The sequence below is a fragment of the Excalfactoria chinensis genome, chromosome 4 (assembly GCF_039878825.1).
Source record: "Excalfactoria chinensis isolate bCotChi1 chromosome 4, bCotChi1.hap2, whole genome shotgun sequence".
NCBI classification, from domain to species: domain Eukaryota; kingdom Metazoa; phylum Chordata; class Aves; order Galliformes; family Phasianidae; genus Excalfactoria; species Excalfactoria chinensis.
The window spans coordinates 64,398,883-64,417,161 of record NC_092828.1 but is presented as its reverse complement, the minus strand read 5'-3'; the positions used below and the strand labels follow the sequence as shown (position 1 = coordinate 64,417,161).

Below are 18,279 nucleotides of genomic sequence, written 5' to 3'. Positions count from 1 at the left end.
CATATGTGCAGTCTAATCATGCTGCAGGAAAGCCCACCAGCAGGTTGGATGACAGTGCAGTACGTAGGCTAAAATGGCTCTAGGACACTTCGATGTAACACTGCATCAGTGGACTGGCTAGCTGCAGAGATAGGATGTGCTTTATACTAATCCACTAAACATACAACATGTTAGTTATAGTGTTGTGAAGACTCTTACAGAGGATACCATAGCGAAAGACTGTATTAGGGATGTATCTAGGGGACACACAGCTCTCTGCAGTTTATTACTTTCTTTCTCTCCCACTTCTGTCTGTAGTAGAACTCACACTCTACTATGAATGCATGAAAAGGCTTCTCTACTTAGTCATACAGTCCCATTTTATATTAAAAGAATATTTTTGGAAGCATTTGTAAAAGGCTAAACGGTGAGAATGAATCCAGTTGCAGAAACAGCACAAACTTATGTGATTAGGTACAATTTAAACTAGTGAGAACTAGAAAGAAAATGAGGTATATGATGGAAATTCTGATTCCTACCCTCCTCTACCTTCTCTAAACAGCTGCTGCATGAACTTCAAGCAGGTGCCAGTATAAGTATAAAGTCTTCAAAGCAAATTACATATATACATTTCTATTTATAGGAGTTGCACAGACTGTGGCAATCAGCACAGTACAAAGCTTATCCTATAACTATCTCCAGATCTTGTAATTTGAGTAATACTGTACTGCAAAACACCATGGAAAAAAATATGGGTCCTTGGCAGTGGCAGTACTATGCAAACTTGTAACTTAAATTAAGCATCTAATATAATCAGCATGAAATTTTAGAGATTACAGGATCATTTCTCACCAGTTTCTTTTATCCTAAGTACAAATCTTAGCTTTCAAAGAATCACAATGATCATCCAGCTTCAACCCCCTCACCGTATGCAGGGCCACCAACCACTAGACCAGGCTGCCCAGAGCCACATCCAGCCTGGCCTTGAATGCCTCTAGGGATGGGGCATCTACAATCTCCCTGGGCAACCTGTTCCAGTGCATCACCACTCTTTGCGTGAAAAACTTTCTCCTAATCTCTAACCTAAACCTCCCCTGTCTTAACTTAAAACCATTCCCCCCTTGTCCTATCACTATCCACCCTCATAAACAGGCGTTCCCCCTCCTGTTTAAATGCTCACTTTAAGCATTGGAAGACCACAATGAGGTCTTCCTGGAACCTTCTCTAAGCCAAACAAGCCCAATTCCCTCAACCTTTCCTCACAGGAGTGGTGCTCCAGCCCTCTGATCATCACCTTTCTTTACATGTATTACTCTTTCAACAAATGAATAAGCAGAGACATTTATTTGATGCTTCCCATAAACAAGGCTTCCTCATTGCAAGGTAGGTACTCAGGTAATAACAGCATTGAAGGCTTCACAGAGCTAAACTGAGATTAACACATTTCACCTTTTCAAGCATTTAGGTTAATTATTTGGCCCTGTCTGATTTTCACATTTTCTAGAACTTACTTTCCAAATAAAAACTTTAATGGTGACCTGGTAATACTCTTTTTTGTTTTAGCATCTGTAACACTGTGTCATATAATCTGGAGCTCTCTGCACTTTTGAGCAAACTTAACATTTTTATGGACATATTAAAAAAATCACTGCAAAAATCATTTCTGAGATTTCAGTCAGAAGTTATGTAAACAATTCTATTGTACTGAGACATAGTTCTCTCCAAAACTACCAAAAGTTAGCACATTTAAAATTCCACACTTAAAAGACAAGCCTTTTCCTAAGTGGCAGAGACTAACTAGACAGCTTCAACTATAAAAAAGTAACAGATCATGAATAATTGATATGAAAGATATTTGAATCAACCTTGTGACTGCGTGTTGCTATGAGAAATAAAGTGCACTGAATATTTTGGTGAAAGAGTAAAGGACCTGAATGCACTCTATTCAACCAGCTATACAGATACTTAACAAATATATATTGCAAATGCCTTCTTATAGTAATCTGATCTACAAAAAGTAACTTCCAAATTCCATGAACAAAAATGTTTGAAAAAATGATTACTTAATGCCTAGAAAACAGAAATACTGTGCTTAAGTATAAAGCTAAATAAAGTCTTACTTGAATAAATAACAGCAGTGTATTCTGAAATACAAGTCAGCATTCAGGAAAGCCCTGATCAAGACCATCCAAGGAAAGAAAATTAAAAGTGAAATAAATAAAAAAACAGTGAAAATGGCAAAAAGAAGAATACCAGAATACATGCTGACTTTTACTGAAATGCTGTAGAATTTTAATAGTGCCTATTAGAGGTAAACCAAATCTAGTCACTTTAAGTGACTCTAACCGCTTCTCAGTACCAGAAGAACAGAAAGTATCAGTCCAGCTGAGATACAAACCTGCAGCACAAGCTAATATGAGATATCTAGAAATCCCCACATCCCAAAAATTTACTCAGATCTCATACATTTTTCCACAAGCAGTCTAATACAGAATTTATCAGTGACTCATCTGAACCACAAATGGTAATATTTTTAACAGTTTCTTTTTTCTGTGTGTAATTAAATATGCTGTATGCTGCATCCAGCAGCATTCTTGTAAAGCCTAAGCGAAGGTTTAAACAGTGTATGATTTATTATACAGAGTGAATAATTCTGGCTCTTTTAAAATTACATTTCTTTCTTTTCCACAGATTTTTCCACATACACACACTGGCACACACTACATTAAAAGTATCAGTAGATTTCCAAAAGCTGTGTCTGTATAGAATTTTCTAAGTACAGGATTGTTGAATTACAAGCTGGTTGTTCAGCCCAATTAATGTAATGTATACTTAATAGTTATACAAATATGAAAGTAATTCAGATGAAACCAACTCTATCTTAGGTAATTACTTTTTCATCACTTACATCTAGTTTTAGGGTATTAAACTACACAATTTCCTTATAATAAATTAAAACACTGGTCTTAAGCATCACTTTATCCCATGAGATGAACAATAACAGGCTTTCATTGTCAATAGAAACCTACAGGGATCCCATTTCATAGGATTTTCAGCAAGGAATTATACTACTTTGGTAAAACTCAGGCAGCCAAACAGCAGGCTCAGATGAAGGCCTTCCATGTTCTGTGTTAAATTTTGCATTTTAGACAAACTATTCTTACTCTTATTCAGAGCTTTCATATAGTTAGTATAACTGAAAATTACACCCCAAATGATTTAAATAATTACCTTCCCACTTATATTATCATTGGAATCATAGAATCATTAAGGTTGGAGAAGACCTCCAAGATTATCTAGTTCAAACACCAACCCATCACCATCATGCCAACTAAACCATAACCCTAAGTACCATACCTGCATGGTTCCTGAACACCTCCAAGAGTCACTGACTCCACCAACACCATGTGCAGCCTGTTCCAATGCCTCACCACTCTTTCTGAGAGGTTTTTTTTTGTTTGTTTGTTTTTTAATATCCAAACTTAACCTCATCTGGCACAACTTAAAGCCCTTATCTCATCCTATCACTAGTTACCTGAGAAAAGAGACTGATCTTCATGGTTGGACTCTTCCACTGTTTCATTAATTGTACTTTTGAATGATCACTGACTTTACTATAACTGTGCTAAGTTAACACCAGGAGACCAAACCCAGCAACTTGGGATCCTTGTACCTATGGACAACTCAAATGTGTATTTTACTTTCTCTTGGAGAAGCAGAAGGCATCATATTAAATACCTTCACACAGTTCCATATTCTACTGTAAGTTTCCTATTTGTTCTCATTATTACCCATCCATATACACGCACCCATAACTCCAGTGGGGAATATGAAAGGGTGAAGTAGTATGTATTATTGACTACAGTTCAGCATTACATATATGCTCATGTCCCATTAGTTTCATGTGTTTAACACAATTTACTGAATCAAAGACCAGTACCTACCCTATCCAGTACAGGGTTTACATAACTATTAAGGGCATATACTCTGATAATTCCCATGTTCTGAGTTAGGATATGAATACACACTAGACATTGGGCTAAGGTATACACAAAGACCCAGTTCTAGTGAAATTATTTAACCAGAGTTAAAAAAATATATAAATATCTCCATCAAATCATTTGAACTAGTAATACACACATAAGCTTACAGGATCACTGAATAAAAAGATACATGCAGTATGGAGATATGTGACTCATGAATAAAGCATTTAAAATTGAAATTTTTCAATCATCATATCCATTAATCTTTCAGAAGATGACAAAAAAGAATGCAAATATTATAGCATTGAATAATGAGCTTTGAAGACCCATAATCTTTACAGTTATGGAAGAAAACATTACTCTTTTCACAAACTAGCAAAAGTCAGAGAAAGATGAAAAACATGAATTTGCATTTAAGAAAAGGAAAAAACTGTAGCAACTTTATGTTTGTGTGAATAAACACTCATTCCAGAAAAGATAAATATAGTAGATAAAATCCTAAAAATAGAAGAATAAAAAACATGCTAAGAAGTATTATACAAAGCAGTAATTACCAGGAAAACAAAACAAATCAGCCAAATAAGCAAACAAACAGACAAACAAAAAAACAAACACAGAAAACCACAAAAATTAATCTTTTAAAACAAAACTAAACAGAAAAGGGTCTTCTTGAAAACACAAAAGTAAAAATTAATGATTGAGAAAGAATAGAGGGGCAAATACACTGAGAATTCATACAGCCTTTGTATATTGACCAAGACTTATCATAGCCTAAGTTTGGTTTTAAATCAATATTCAGTTATACAAATTTATTGATAAAGTGATCTTAAACCCACTCAGTATGGTAGGTATGTTACTGGATATAGAGTAATTAGTATCACAGCAGTTAGGAATGGAAGACTTGACATGTAATACCGTCTACAACTAGTCTTTCAAATCTGAGCAGGAACGTACCAGACCTTTTAAGACATTCATATGCACATAGAAATTATTATAAGAAGCTGAAGTGGTACAATACAGCTCCCCAGAAAATCTCATTATGGACATTAGGAAAGATGAACTTTTAAAATTTAGAAAAAGCATATGCAGGAACAAGTAGCTCAGAATCAGCCTGTTGTTCTCTACTGAATACAGAGTTCCATCTAGAATTGAACACAAAGACTTCAATCTGCAAATAAATTAGACTGAAGTTATAAAGTCTGAGGATAAAATTCTGTTCATTTTGAAAAGAATAACTGAATAATAATGGAAAACGTTGCCAACAATATTTAACTGACTCCTTCTGAAATACTTCAGAATTTATTTGATTTGAGTAAAGACAGAATGTTTTAACATCAGTTAAACTGAGATGGTGTAATTGATTTTATTGAACTCTATGTTATGTCAGTGACGTCATGGCACAACTTCCTTTTCTTTTCCCCTTCTGCACTGCCTTTCAGCATCCCTGTTACTTACTTAATGAAAAAAATAGCTAATTTTATTTGTTAATGATCACAATCTGCTTCATTCTCTATGACACTTCTTACTTTCACAATGACAGAAAATATTTCTTTTCATAAAAAATAAAATGTGTTGCAATTTTCAGATCATTACCCTCTGTGAAAGTGCCATTGTGAAATGACCACTTGGGGTTCTATGCTTAAATGGAAACAAATTTTTTTCCTGAAAAGCCTTACCAGAAGCTCTGAAAAGGAGCTTTAAAGATAACTTCTGTGTTTAAAATGCAGAACACAAACTGTTGGTTTGGGGTTTTTTTTGTTGTTTTTTTTTTTCCTCAACAGTGTATTTATTAACTGGTGGGGAAAGTTAAAACCAGTTTTACTATGAAACACCTATGAAAAAGCCATACTTTAGAATCACGCTTTCAGAATCATGCACACATGGCTACATCTCTGTTTAACTGCATGAGCTGGTTGTCATGGTGAATAGTAATTACCGTTGCTATCAACACTTCATACTACACGCAAACTGTAGCATTTTTACAGTCTATTTTTATACTACTACGTTCAATCTCCTGCAGGATTCAAAAAATATACAATCCTTAGAGCAGCAGAGCAAATCTGAGAAACTGGATGGAAATGCAAGAATTGCAACAATCCAGTCCCCTGAAACAACATTTTACCAGGTGACAAAGGCAGTGAGACCAAAAGAATGAATTTTGGCAAAGATGCAACATTTTTAAATGCACCCAGCAGAAGAAATTCTGATTAATTAGAAATATACACAAAAGGAATATGGTAGAGCTCAAAGTTTGCTTCCTAGCAAAAGCAGACTTGTCATCTACAGTCTATCTTCACATCTGACCAGAAAAGAAAAATAAATAAATTCAACAATGGAAGTCTACAACTGACCAGAATAAAAACTTATTTGAAAAGATAAGATTGAGAAGATTGAAAAGATACTTCCTCATGAGTAAAATGGAGATTTTCAGCCTACAGTCCACAAGTTAGAAAGACGCTGCCAGAAAAAGGTTATGATAGAAGTCATCCATCTAATGACAAAGTGTAATATAGAAGGAATAATCATTGAGAAAGCAGGAAGTGAGGACAAATGAAGAGGGAAGTCTGATAAGCCTGAAGAAATACCATTTTCTGTTATGAAAATTCTTATTCTATAACCAATCAGGGCACTACAGGATGTATCTTATCATCCTCAACTGTATATAGCCCTGTTTTTTTTAGGCATTTCATCAACTATGCAGCAATCTAGATTTTCACATAAGTTAGTTTTAAAATTACCCTTATATTACTAACATTAAAACATGCTGACTCCACTGATTCAGCTGTTATCAACTGTATTCCCAGCATATCATTGCTAAATCACATCTGGAGGATTTGCATGCTTACCTCTGGAATACCAGTCAAAGCTATGTGACTAGCAATCAAGCAGAAATCAAAATGTGCAAATTTTCACATATTTTAATTTAATGACAGCTGTCTCCTTTTACTAGTATTACCTAGACATTATTATCAATTAAGTAAAAGAAAAAAATTAAAAAGAACAATTAAATAGGAGTATATTATACATTAAATTTCTCACTTTGTGACTCATTGTTTTTCATTTCCTTTTTATCTTAAAGTAAATAATTCCAGGTAAAAATGAGTTATAATAATAATAGCCCTGTATGTTAAGTAAACTAAAATTTACAATTTTTAGTGCTGCCTTTTTTATTTTCATCCTTAGCAGAAACTTACATTCGGAATAACCTACCACTGAACTAGAGAATTTTGCCATATTAAGTAGCGTCTTTTCTTAACAAAATGACAACAAATTTCAAACAACAGAACACTGCCTCTTAATTTATAACTCCACTTTCTCTTCAGAATACCACGTTCATCAGTGGTTACAAGGAATCATTCACTTTTCTATTTAGACATTATTATGTGCAAGTTCCAACAACAGAAGAGCAGCTCTTCTTGATACCTTGTGCTTCTCTGGACAGAAAAATGTTACGTCCATTTTAAAGTCAGCAATGAACTGGATGAGGCATATTTAACTGAAAATGTTTCAGATGTGGCTTTGGTGCACACTAACATTTTCAATACAGTTTAAGAGAAGCAAATAAATATTCAGTTTTGTTCATACATATGAGTCACTTTGAAGTCTTTACAAATAACTACTTACTCACCTGGGAAGGTCGACTGATGTAAGGGGATTTATTTGAATGAGTGAAAACTGCAGGATTTAATTTATCATCAGCAAGGCTATTTATTCATCTTGATACAATTCAAGATAATTTCAGTATTGACAAAATAAGGTCTGAACATCTTCTATCAATAGTTTTTCATGCAGAACACTCACCATCTACTGTAGAATCACATGAAATATTTTAAGATCAATTAAAACCCCATGTCTTTAAGACAACTGTAGACATATCATACGTTGTTCCTGTTACAGGCAGGAGCAAAGAGCAAACCTGCAGACAACGTCCAGCTGTAATCATCAGGAACCAAATGTCACTGCATTGATTAAGATTGCAAAGAATCTAAGCAATCCAAGTCAGTTTCCTTCATAAAGACTTTATCATTCCAAAAACATCAATACTGACTTATAAACATAGCATGCAAATCAGAATGGACCATACATAACAGAAAAGATGAAGAAACAGCAAATGGAGAGAGTATGTAGACAATGTCAAAAGGCTTCATGCATTGAGGCAATGCAGTCAGAGGCAAATACTACATTTAAATAAATAATACCTCTGAAATTCATTTGCGCATGCAACCATCATAAAATGCAACTTTTCACTCACCAGAGTGGAGTTATGCGAAGCATCACCTGAGACCTCGGGTGTTCTTGTGCTGTTTGGAAGTCTGTGAGGGTTACGAGCTATCGCTTGGCACCAGCCCAACATTTTCTCCTTCCACTTATCCCTTCTCAATTTCTGAAATTCTGAAAATAATTTAGAGTCCCTGAAACAATGAATTTATTGTGTGCTTGTCTCTGGATGCATGCCTTTAAAAAAACAGCTTTTAAAGTTGCATCTAAACAGGCTAATAAACATTTTTAGAACATGTTTATTTTAAGTACTTTGAAGGGTTATGCCATGCAGGTTAGTAGACAGCTATGCACTTTCAGCACAGGTTACACATATTAATACTGTTTTAGTGACAGCAAATGCAGTGTCTTCTTTCCACATTTAATCTTTCTTGACACTTTTCTATTACTTTCAAAGATGTTTGTTTCAAATTAACTTAAAATCACATCATACTTAAATCCATAGAGCATTTTAATACAATACCTCATGTTATCTGAAACCACTACAAACAGCACAAAAGCAGTGGAAGATATTAAATATAAATCAACAGTGTGAAAATACATATGTACGTACTTGTGCCCGCACAAAGCACAATGCCTGCCTTTTCTTTAAATGATAAACTAGGATATATTACTGCAAATATCCAAAAGTAATGTATGCACATGAGTAATAAATGCTACATGCTAACTGTAAGTTACATATGAATGTTTTAGTTTATAATAGTAATAAAATTTAAGTAACACTAACACATTCCAGAACTACCAAACTACTAAGTTTGATGTTTGTTTAAATATAAGAAACATCCATAAGCAACCATCTATGTTTGCCAGTTGTAATGTATAATGCAGGTCTTCAGAGCAAAACACTCTTAATTAATTACAAAATGTGACTTGATTTTTTTTTTTCTTTTTAATCCACTACTTCTAAAGCATTTGTAATCTGATTGTTTATAGCATTTTGAATTCAAGTGTTTTACTCATTAACATCATGAAATATTGTAAAGAAAACGAGTAACCTACCAGGCTGACTGACTAGTACTTCAACACTAATCTGAATAGATCTGATCTGTAATGTACATAACACAATGCTAAAGACCCTACCTGGCAAAGTAGCATCTATTTAATGTGAACAGTGTTGTGTAATTGAACTTTTTTATCAGTTTTTCAATTACAAAATATTTCAGTCATAGACTTCCATGATCTCAGTCCTTCAGGACTGGAGTACAGACCAGCAAAGGTCTAATGAAGCACTGATTAAACTCACTGCCACCAATTTAGCAGTAGCTTCCACTTCCATTGGTCTGGGGCATCCACTGTCTTGCAATCTTTAAGAGGCTGTTTATTTTCATTGACTTTGTGAACAGAGCTAGCAGAACATTGTGTGCCAACTGCTATAAATACTTTTCACTGTATAGCCAACATATCATGAATTAAATCCAGATAATTGAAACAAGTAACAGAAGGGAAAATGTCTGCACATGCCCTACTGTGCAACTTGGAAAATCAAGCAGTTAATAAGAAGCATCCAACTTTTATTTTTTCAAGCTTCTGCTACATACTCCAGCTCACTTCTACGTTGTTTGGGCTGTAATACTATTTATCAACTGATAGTGTCCTTATTCTTCACCTTTTTCTAACTGGAGAACACAAAATCTTCTGAGAAAATTGAATGCCTGCGGAAGTATTCTGATGTCTCTGGAATTTCCCATTTTTCATTCAAAATTTCAAGTAGAAACTATTTCAGTCATGTTTAGGTTTTCAAAATAAGAGCCATTTGGTTCTGCTGCTGTGGAATCTGTTGTGGAGTTTCTTCACATACAGTCACATAAGTGAAGTTTTTAAGTGAAGGAGATGATTTATAATACTGCATGAGGTGTGATACTGGTCAGTTCAACCTGGATGAAAAGAGAAGAGCTGCTGCTGCTCTGTTTATGACTGCACTTGGGGCTAGGCAAAGAGATATTACTCAACATACAATTGGCAAGTGAAATCTGTAGAAGGAATACAGTGTCAAACTTACATTCCACTTGAATATTAACAAAGAGAAAAACAGCTTTGGGGAAGTGGTTCTCCATTTTGGTAACATCCACCTGTTACTCATTAAAAGAACTTTTCACTATACACATAGGTGGTGGGATTTTTGGTGCAGATGCATAGAAACTAGGGATTAATTTTGGCTGGAAGAAAAAAAAAAACACACAAAAAACCCATCTACTCAAAAAAAAATACATTTTAAATAGATGTATTAATTTTCTTTAGATCTCCTCTAGAAGAATACAATGTATTCAAGTCTTCACTGAAGAACTTCATTAATATTCTATTATTTCTTATTAATTATTACCTTATATTTATTTTAGGGCTTGTATTTTAAAGTAGCTTTTTGTATCAGCCTACTTTCTTTGCTTCCAAACCTCTGTTGTTTATCAAATCTCAAGTAAATTTTTAGCAGAAACAAACCTATACTACTGCATGTTTCAGTGTCTAGTGAATTCTCCCAGAGAAGTGTCAGTGTAAAGTCAAAATCCACCACCTCTGGATCCATGTAATTCTCATACTTGGGGTGAGTATGATCCAATTTAACCTGAGAACACTATTCCACATACCACATGATCATACAGTGTCTTGTACTACACAGGTTTGATTTGATCACAGATGAACCTAGTATGGGGAATATTCTACAAAATGACTTTCTGCACAGCTGGATATCCCTAGTACTTAAAACTGGCAACGGAGCATAAACCATAAACAACAGCTGTAGTTCAGTATGACAAAGGCAACTACTTGAAGCTGTTATGAATTTCTACACAGCTGTGAAAAGTCTATCACATTTTAACAATTTGCTCCCCTATGATGTCAGCTGGCAAGAAGTATAGGCTCTTGGAAATTTTACAGCCTGTTTAAAACAGATGTTTAGAGCTCGCACTGTCTATGTGGGCCACAGCTGTAGCAAGATGTGGATGTCTGGCAGCAGTGCACACAGTCCACCTGCAGCAAAGCCTCATTCCAAGAATCTGCAAGGATACCATTCTAAAGACTACCACTAACATTATGCCTCAATAAAAGATCATTAAACCCCACACTTGTGAAGATAGGGAATCTTCTCACTAAATCCACAGTTCTATCAGGGTTCCTCTGAGGACACAGAATAATTCAAAATAGTTGCAAATCTTGCTTTTGCCTTGACAAGTCAAACTGATGTCTACAACCATAAAGACTGTAATTGAAAGGACTTTACATTTCTGTATTCAACTGAAGAACAATGACTGCAAATAAATTGCATAGAAAAAAATCTTAATTCAGTTCCTATAAATTACTTTATACATATTTCCTCAGGGAAACAACTATTACTTAGAAATCTGGCAAGGAAAAGGACAACAAGAATTAGAGATTCAATAGACAGTTAAGTATGACTTACTAGAAAGTAACTGGGTACATGAAACAAAACAGTTCATTACTCTTAGAAGGGTAAAGAAATGGTAAACTTAACATGAACACAATTAGATTCAAGTAACAAAGGCTGAATTATTACATGACATTTTTGCTTTTCCCGGTGTTTACCAGGATCTAGCCACTTCCATGAACCAGAATTTAATCAAGCACAAAACATTCTATTCTTTACCTAAGCTAAACTGTTTTGTTCTCTGTGTTTGAAGAGTCCAAAGAGCTACAAAGTAATGGTATTTGCCCTGCACCTTAACACGCTGCATGACTTGGCATATCAGCAAAATATTCCAGGAGCAGAGCTGAAGGAATATTTAAATGCAAATAGCCTTCAATTGCAGAGCTCTGGCGAGAGAAATACAGTCCCTGTTGTTCGCTGTGTATTGCTTGTTTGAGTCTTATCAAGCTGTGACTTCCAATCAATTATTCTGATTTGAATAGAAATGTAAATTCATGGTCTGGAGGCATTGGAAAGCTCCAGGAGTTTGTGCTGCTTTTGTATCACGAGGGAGCCATAGGCTTTACTAAACCAACTAGTCAATATTATCCTACAACTGCTGTGTATAGCAAGAACAATTCAGTGTAACAATAGTTTAAGAGCATAATGACTAAGTCTGTGTTTTTAGACATAAGAAGCTCAAATTCAAGCTTGAAAATTACTTTTTTTTTTTTTTAATAAATCGTATTAGAATATATGTGATCATCCCAATGCTGTATTCCAGTTCAATATAATTCAGCCGAAATCACAAGCCCAGAAATAACTCAAGTGATACCCAGAAAGATAGTACCAATTAAAGTCTACCAGTACCAGTGTTCTTGAATAGCTACTGCACATACACAGTCAAACTCTTCTGAACCAATCAGATGCAAGGCTCTGAATTCAAACATGTTCTCATTTTTCTTAATGACAGTTTTCAGCACAACATGAAGAGTAAAGGACACAATTATACCCAAGTAAATGCATTTCCTATCTGTAACATCAAAACAATGCTGTGGTGTAACTTATCCCTGCTTAAGAAATATAACCACAGAATTAATGCTCACCTCTAATGTAGATGCCATACTCTAAGATTATAAACTTTTCCAGAACTAGCTTGAATTAATTGTTTATTTAAGTCTGCAGTCAATTAATCAACTAGCATTTTCTTAAATTTTTAAATGATATCTAATCAATTTTCAGTGGCTAGAGAGTGACTATTTTAATTTCTCTCTACCATAATTGACAACATCATTTCCAACTTTGAGCAATCAAGAGCTTTGAACTTTTAGTTACGTACTGTCACAATTTTAGTTACCCTTAGCCTTTCGAGATCCTGAATCGGTCATAATAAAGGATTCAAACTTCATTCATTACTCAAAACCAATTTAATATGCAAATACACCTGTAAATATTATTGCAGGTAAAATTCCTTTGACTATAACCACTACAGCCAGTCGGTGACATGAAATCTTTAAAGGTTTTTAAAGAAAGCTTTCCACTCTCTAAAGACCTAAAGATGTTGGAATGTTTGTCTCCATAGTCCACATACTCTTTCTGGCAGAAAGAAAAGCACCTTTTGAGTGCAGCTGAAAGCATTTTTAAATCACTTGAGGCTCTTTAGAGAAACGATAACAGAGTTTTTCTTTCTCCTGGGTATGTTCTCAGCATTATAATTCTACCTCCTTGCATTTGTGAAAATTGAAAGAGAATGTCAACACGTTAGAAGAAGGAGACAGTATTTTTGGCTACTTATAATACACAAAATATCTTTACATATGTATATGTTGCCAAGTTTGTATTTTTCTATGCAGAGTTCAATTTTATTTGTTGTCCGAAACCATTTTAATAAGCAACCTCTGTACTATAATTAAGTACAACTTTTTTTTTCTTTTTTTTTTTTTTTTTTTTTTCTACAGGTTTTTGCTCTCAATAACTCTTAGGAATCTTTTGTTCAACAAAAGCTAGACATCACCGTTCTCTTCAGAGATTTCAAAATCAAAGCAGCAGTATGCGCTTCTTGCATGTTTCTGTCTACAGGTGAATGACAAAAGGCTGCCTAATCCTTCCTGAAGATCCCTGCATGAATTTCAAGATGCATCTGACTCCCAAGCACAAAGAAAAAAAAAAAAAACAAAAAAAAAAAAAAAAAAACAGCCTTGAAAAAAAAAAATCATAGATTTGAGAACAAGAACAAATAACATGTTTTTGCTTTGTGAGTTTGCATATATTTAACCACATGCCGTTGCCAAGATGCTTAAGCCAAAGCTTCAAATCAACCCTAAAGGCACATCTGGGAAGTGCATGAGTTAAAACTATACTGAATACTTGGCAGATGGACATTCTTCAGGAGAGTCATAGGATCAGGAGTAAGTATAACATTCAGAAAACACAGATAGTAAAGCATTAACTGTTATCTTCTTGGATTTCAGTAAAGCTCTCAATGCTGTGTCACAAAATATCCTTCTGGATAAAATGTCCAGCATACAGCTCTACAGAAATATAATGTGATGAGAGAATAATTGGCTGACAAACTGGGCCCAGAGGCCCAAAATGGTTACATAAGGCTGGTGGTTAGTCATTAATGGGGATCTCTATAGCTCAATTTTAGAACTATTACTCTTCTCTGTTTTCATAAATAACTTGGATATAGAACTAGAAGGTGTTAAGAGAAAGTTTGCTGATGATGCTTGTCATGGTTTAGCAATTACAAAATTGCAAAACCATGACAGTGCTAAGCTGGGAAAAGTTGTTGACTCTGTCAAGGGTGAAGAGGCCTTGCAGGGTGACATAGACTACAGAGCTGAGCAACCACCAACCACATGAAGTTAAACAATAACAAGTGCCAGTTTCTGCAATTGGGAAGGAACAATGCTGGCTATGTATACAGAACGGGAGCTGAGATGCTGAAGGAACAGCCCCACTGAAAGGGATCTGGTGGATTTAGTTGACAACAAGTTGAACATGGTCAACAGTGTGCTCAAGCAGAAGGCCAACCATACCCTGGGATGAATAAAACACAGCACTGCCAGGCAGGCAAGGGAAGGGACTGTCCTGCTCTGATCTGAGCTGGTGTGGCCTCACCTTGAACACTGTGTGCAGTGTACAGACGAGTCATAAAACTATTACTGAATGTCCAAAGAAGGGCTGCAAAGAGAAGACAAAAACATGTGAAGCAGCTGAGGTCCCTTAGTTTGTTCAGCCCAGAAAAGCGTAGGCTGAAGGGAGGCCTCATCATGGCATACAGCTCTTTCTGAGGAGCATGGAGAGGTAGTGATAAACTCTGCTCTTTGGTGACAGCAACAAAGCACAAGGAGACAGCATGGAGCTGGGTCAGGGTAGGGTCTGGTTGTATCTCAGGAAATGGTTATTCATCAGAGAGTGGTCAGACCCCGGAACAGGGCAGCTCTCATGGCCTTGAGCTTGCTGAAGCGTCTGGAAAACACTCTCAGTCATACGGTCTGATTTTTGGGCCATGCTGTGTGGAGCAACGATCCTCATGGGTCCCTTCCAACTCGGGATTTTCTATGATTCTATGAAATAATAAAGTTATGTGTTTAGTTATCCAAACACACTAGGCATAGGAGGCATATGCAAAAGTAGAAGCCTATATTCCTAATCTTTTCCACATGGTTTATTTAGAAGAGTATGCTTACTGCATAAGATAAAAGTCACTTTGAATAAGGAAGAGATCACGACTGACTAAAAAAAATGATGACAGAAATATAAGGTTTTTCAGTCCAATTAAGGTTAGATGTCTGAAAAGCATAGTTAAACCACCAAACACCCCTGTTTCAAATGATAGGCAATGGATACTGAATTTAAATGGATAAGGAAAGAGAAAATTGTATTTCATTGAAATGCCCAACAACACATCCCTCTTTGTACCACAGCTGTTCCAGGAGGAGAAACATCTCTTCTTAGACAGAAAAGCATTTTTAATGGAAGTTCTTCTGTCAAATGCTATTTTTTGGGCAGTCATAAGCCATCTTTCTCTGACAACCTTAAATATGGAAACCTCATTCTTGTGAGCAATTTGGTTACTGTTTCTGTGACAGGCTTGTCATACTGTACCTATAGCAGACAAAGATCATCAGTGCTGGAATTAAATACACTGATTGTTTAGATGCTATTGCTCTTATAATTGGCTATATCAGAAGGCCATTGTTACTTTATCAACGCTGGTCTCAGTATCATTCTTACCTAATCTCAGCAAAACACATTTATTTCACTAAGTTAACCAAAAACATAAAAATTAGAAGGGCTACCTTAAACTTCTTTTCCCTTGTTATCAACTTACTTTTTGACAGCTGCCAGACAAACAAGATTGTTTCCAGTAACTATCAGCTAATTAGAACTCCATTACAATAAAGTATTATTATAGCTCTTGGACTCTGAATTTTAATGTAGGCCTTCAGTCTAATACCTGCCTTTCTGTTTAATTTACGAAAATTCAAAGAACTATTCACTTTTAGGCTAAAAGATAATGTATTTATGTGAGGGAGAAGTTATTCAACCTGTTACAGTAACTGCAGCATTAGGCCAATTAATTATAACTTAAACAACTGGAATCCATTTACCCTGAAAAACCCTGAAGAGACCATCTGCAATGGTTTCATGCTAGAAGAGATCAGATCCTAAGCAATGATCGTCAGAACATAAATCAGAAGTGGTAGGAGGTGTTAGAAGAACAATAGAAAAACTATTTTATGACAATTCATTAGTCACAGAATAGCTAAAAATTTGTATTAATAGATAAACAGGAGTAAATTTCTTACAAGCCTGACGTATTAAAAATAGTAAGTTAAATGCAGCCAGAAACCAATGCAGCCATAATGTGTTATAGAATTATCTTAAGGGCTATGAAGGGAAATGACTAATGAACTGACAGCTGAACAAAACCAAAGACATTATCATACAAGACCATAATGACTTACTAATTATTTTCCATACAGAATATTGATTTTGCTTCTGTATATGTAGGTCAGCCTGATAGTAATGCCTCCTGTTTATTTCCATTGAAACAACACAAGATACAAAGAGCACAATGACACTATTTGATAGAGCACATTCTCAACTACAAAACACCATTTTTCTTTCAACGTATCCACCACCATGAGCTGTACATTTTCACCAGTGATAAACAACAGCCTGCATGCTGCACTTGTAAAAATCTGCATGGTCATTCAGAACATGGCTTGTCTTTTAGACTGCTGTTGCCACTGCTGAAATGCACTACCCACCACCTCAGTGTGCTCACATCCACTGTTTGGTCTCCATCAGTGGTCAGGAAATGTCAATGAATGTCAATGGGTGCCATTTCTTCTGCATGGAAGAATTCAGTCATGCACAGTTCCTTAAAAGCACTTCCGTGTCAGACACCATTTTGTCAGATTTTCTCTGCTGACAACTGTCACACAGAGACAAAATGTAAAAGAATATTGGTGGGAAGATTCGTTCAACCCCTACTGCCATACCACCAACATCCACCACTGATATTGTGAGCTAATAGAACAAAATAGGAAGCATTACTTTTACAGCAGCCCTCATAAAATGCAAACAAGGCATAATTTGCAGTTGTTACTGCAGTATCCATGGCTGTCATAAGGCTAAGGCTTGCACAGATTGTACATGCATCATATCTGTAGCATGCCACTCTTTATATGCCTTCAGAAATTCTATGACACTACTTGCTGTGTTGGGTAATTTCTGTGGAATACTTAAGCGCAGAACCAGCTTCTCCTGTTATGACATCCTGCTCATACAAGAGAAAACAAAGATAACGTGTGATTGAGCAGCATTTTTCCCTGTTTCCCTATAGTGCCTTGGTGAACACACAAAGACTGACAACTCTGACACCACTGCAGTGAGGCAGCTTAGTCAGCAGTGTCCCATCCTGTGACACCCAGAAGGTCAGATCTGTAACTCAGACTATCCATTGATGTATACCACCTTGCAGTTCCAACTTCCTCCAAATGTGCTACTGGAGAGTAGGTTTGCACTGTGCTGAATGTTGAGCCTGAGACAAGGGTATGCAGCATAGCATGGTACAGAGATGCTGCTGGCAGCATTGGATGTGACCTGGCCCAGCCACATAACACAGAGCCATCCTGCAACAAAGACTGCTCTAAAAGCTGTTTAACTCCACGGCTAAGCCATAAGCCTTGACCTCACAGGAACCACTTCTCAGCAGTGTGAGACTTCCATAAGCAGTCACATGGGGCCCCAAATCAGCTCACCGCTGGCCTGAGTTCGCTCTGCAGTGTCATTTAATAATAAGCTATCTGTATTTAATGGGCCCTTTGCCCATAATGCCTGAGCACTCCAAAATTTTGAATCATTTGTTTTTCCCATGGTCCCTATGAGATAAGCGTACAGATGGGATGCAACAGAGGTAAATATTAGCTTTCCACAGATACCTTACACCATTCATCACCTTCACTCAGTTCCTTGTCGAGAATAACCATATTTCTGATTCCACAAGATCTGGACGCAGAGCCTTCCACAGACTACACAGGCAAAACTGTTCCCCTACGCAGTCTGGTAGTAATGACTGCTTTTTCAGTGTGCTCTTTTTATTTTTTTCTGAAATCACTCCCTCCTTATAGTCACTTTTTCTGCAATCTGTACCAATCAATGTAC

At 35.9% G+C, this 18,279-nt stretch overlaps 1 protein-coding gene across 5 annotated transcripts in view; it reads right to left on the bottom strand.

The window, feature by feature from the left end:
• Positions 1 to 18,279, bottom strand: part of MARCHF1 (membrane associated ring-CH-type finger 1) — a 204,377-nt gene that overhangs the window by 75,380 nt on the left and 110,718 nt on the right. For 3 of the 5 annotated variants that reach the window (XM_072334317.1, XM_072334316.1, XM_072334318.1), the window contains one exon: positions 8,215 to 8,354. The exons of the other annotated variants lie outside the window; for them this stretch is intronic. In XM_072334317.1, the coding sequence (XP_072190418.1) occupies positions 8,215 to 8,316 (102 nt within the window). In that variant the 5' untranslated portion in view covers positions 8,317 to 8,354. The remainder of the gene's footprint in view (positions 1 to 8,214; positions 8,355 to 18,279) is intronic. 5 annotated transcript variants of the gene reach the window in all.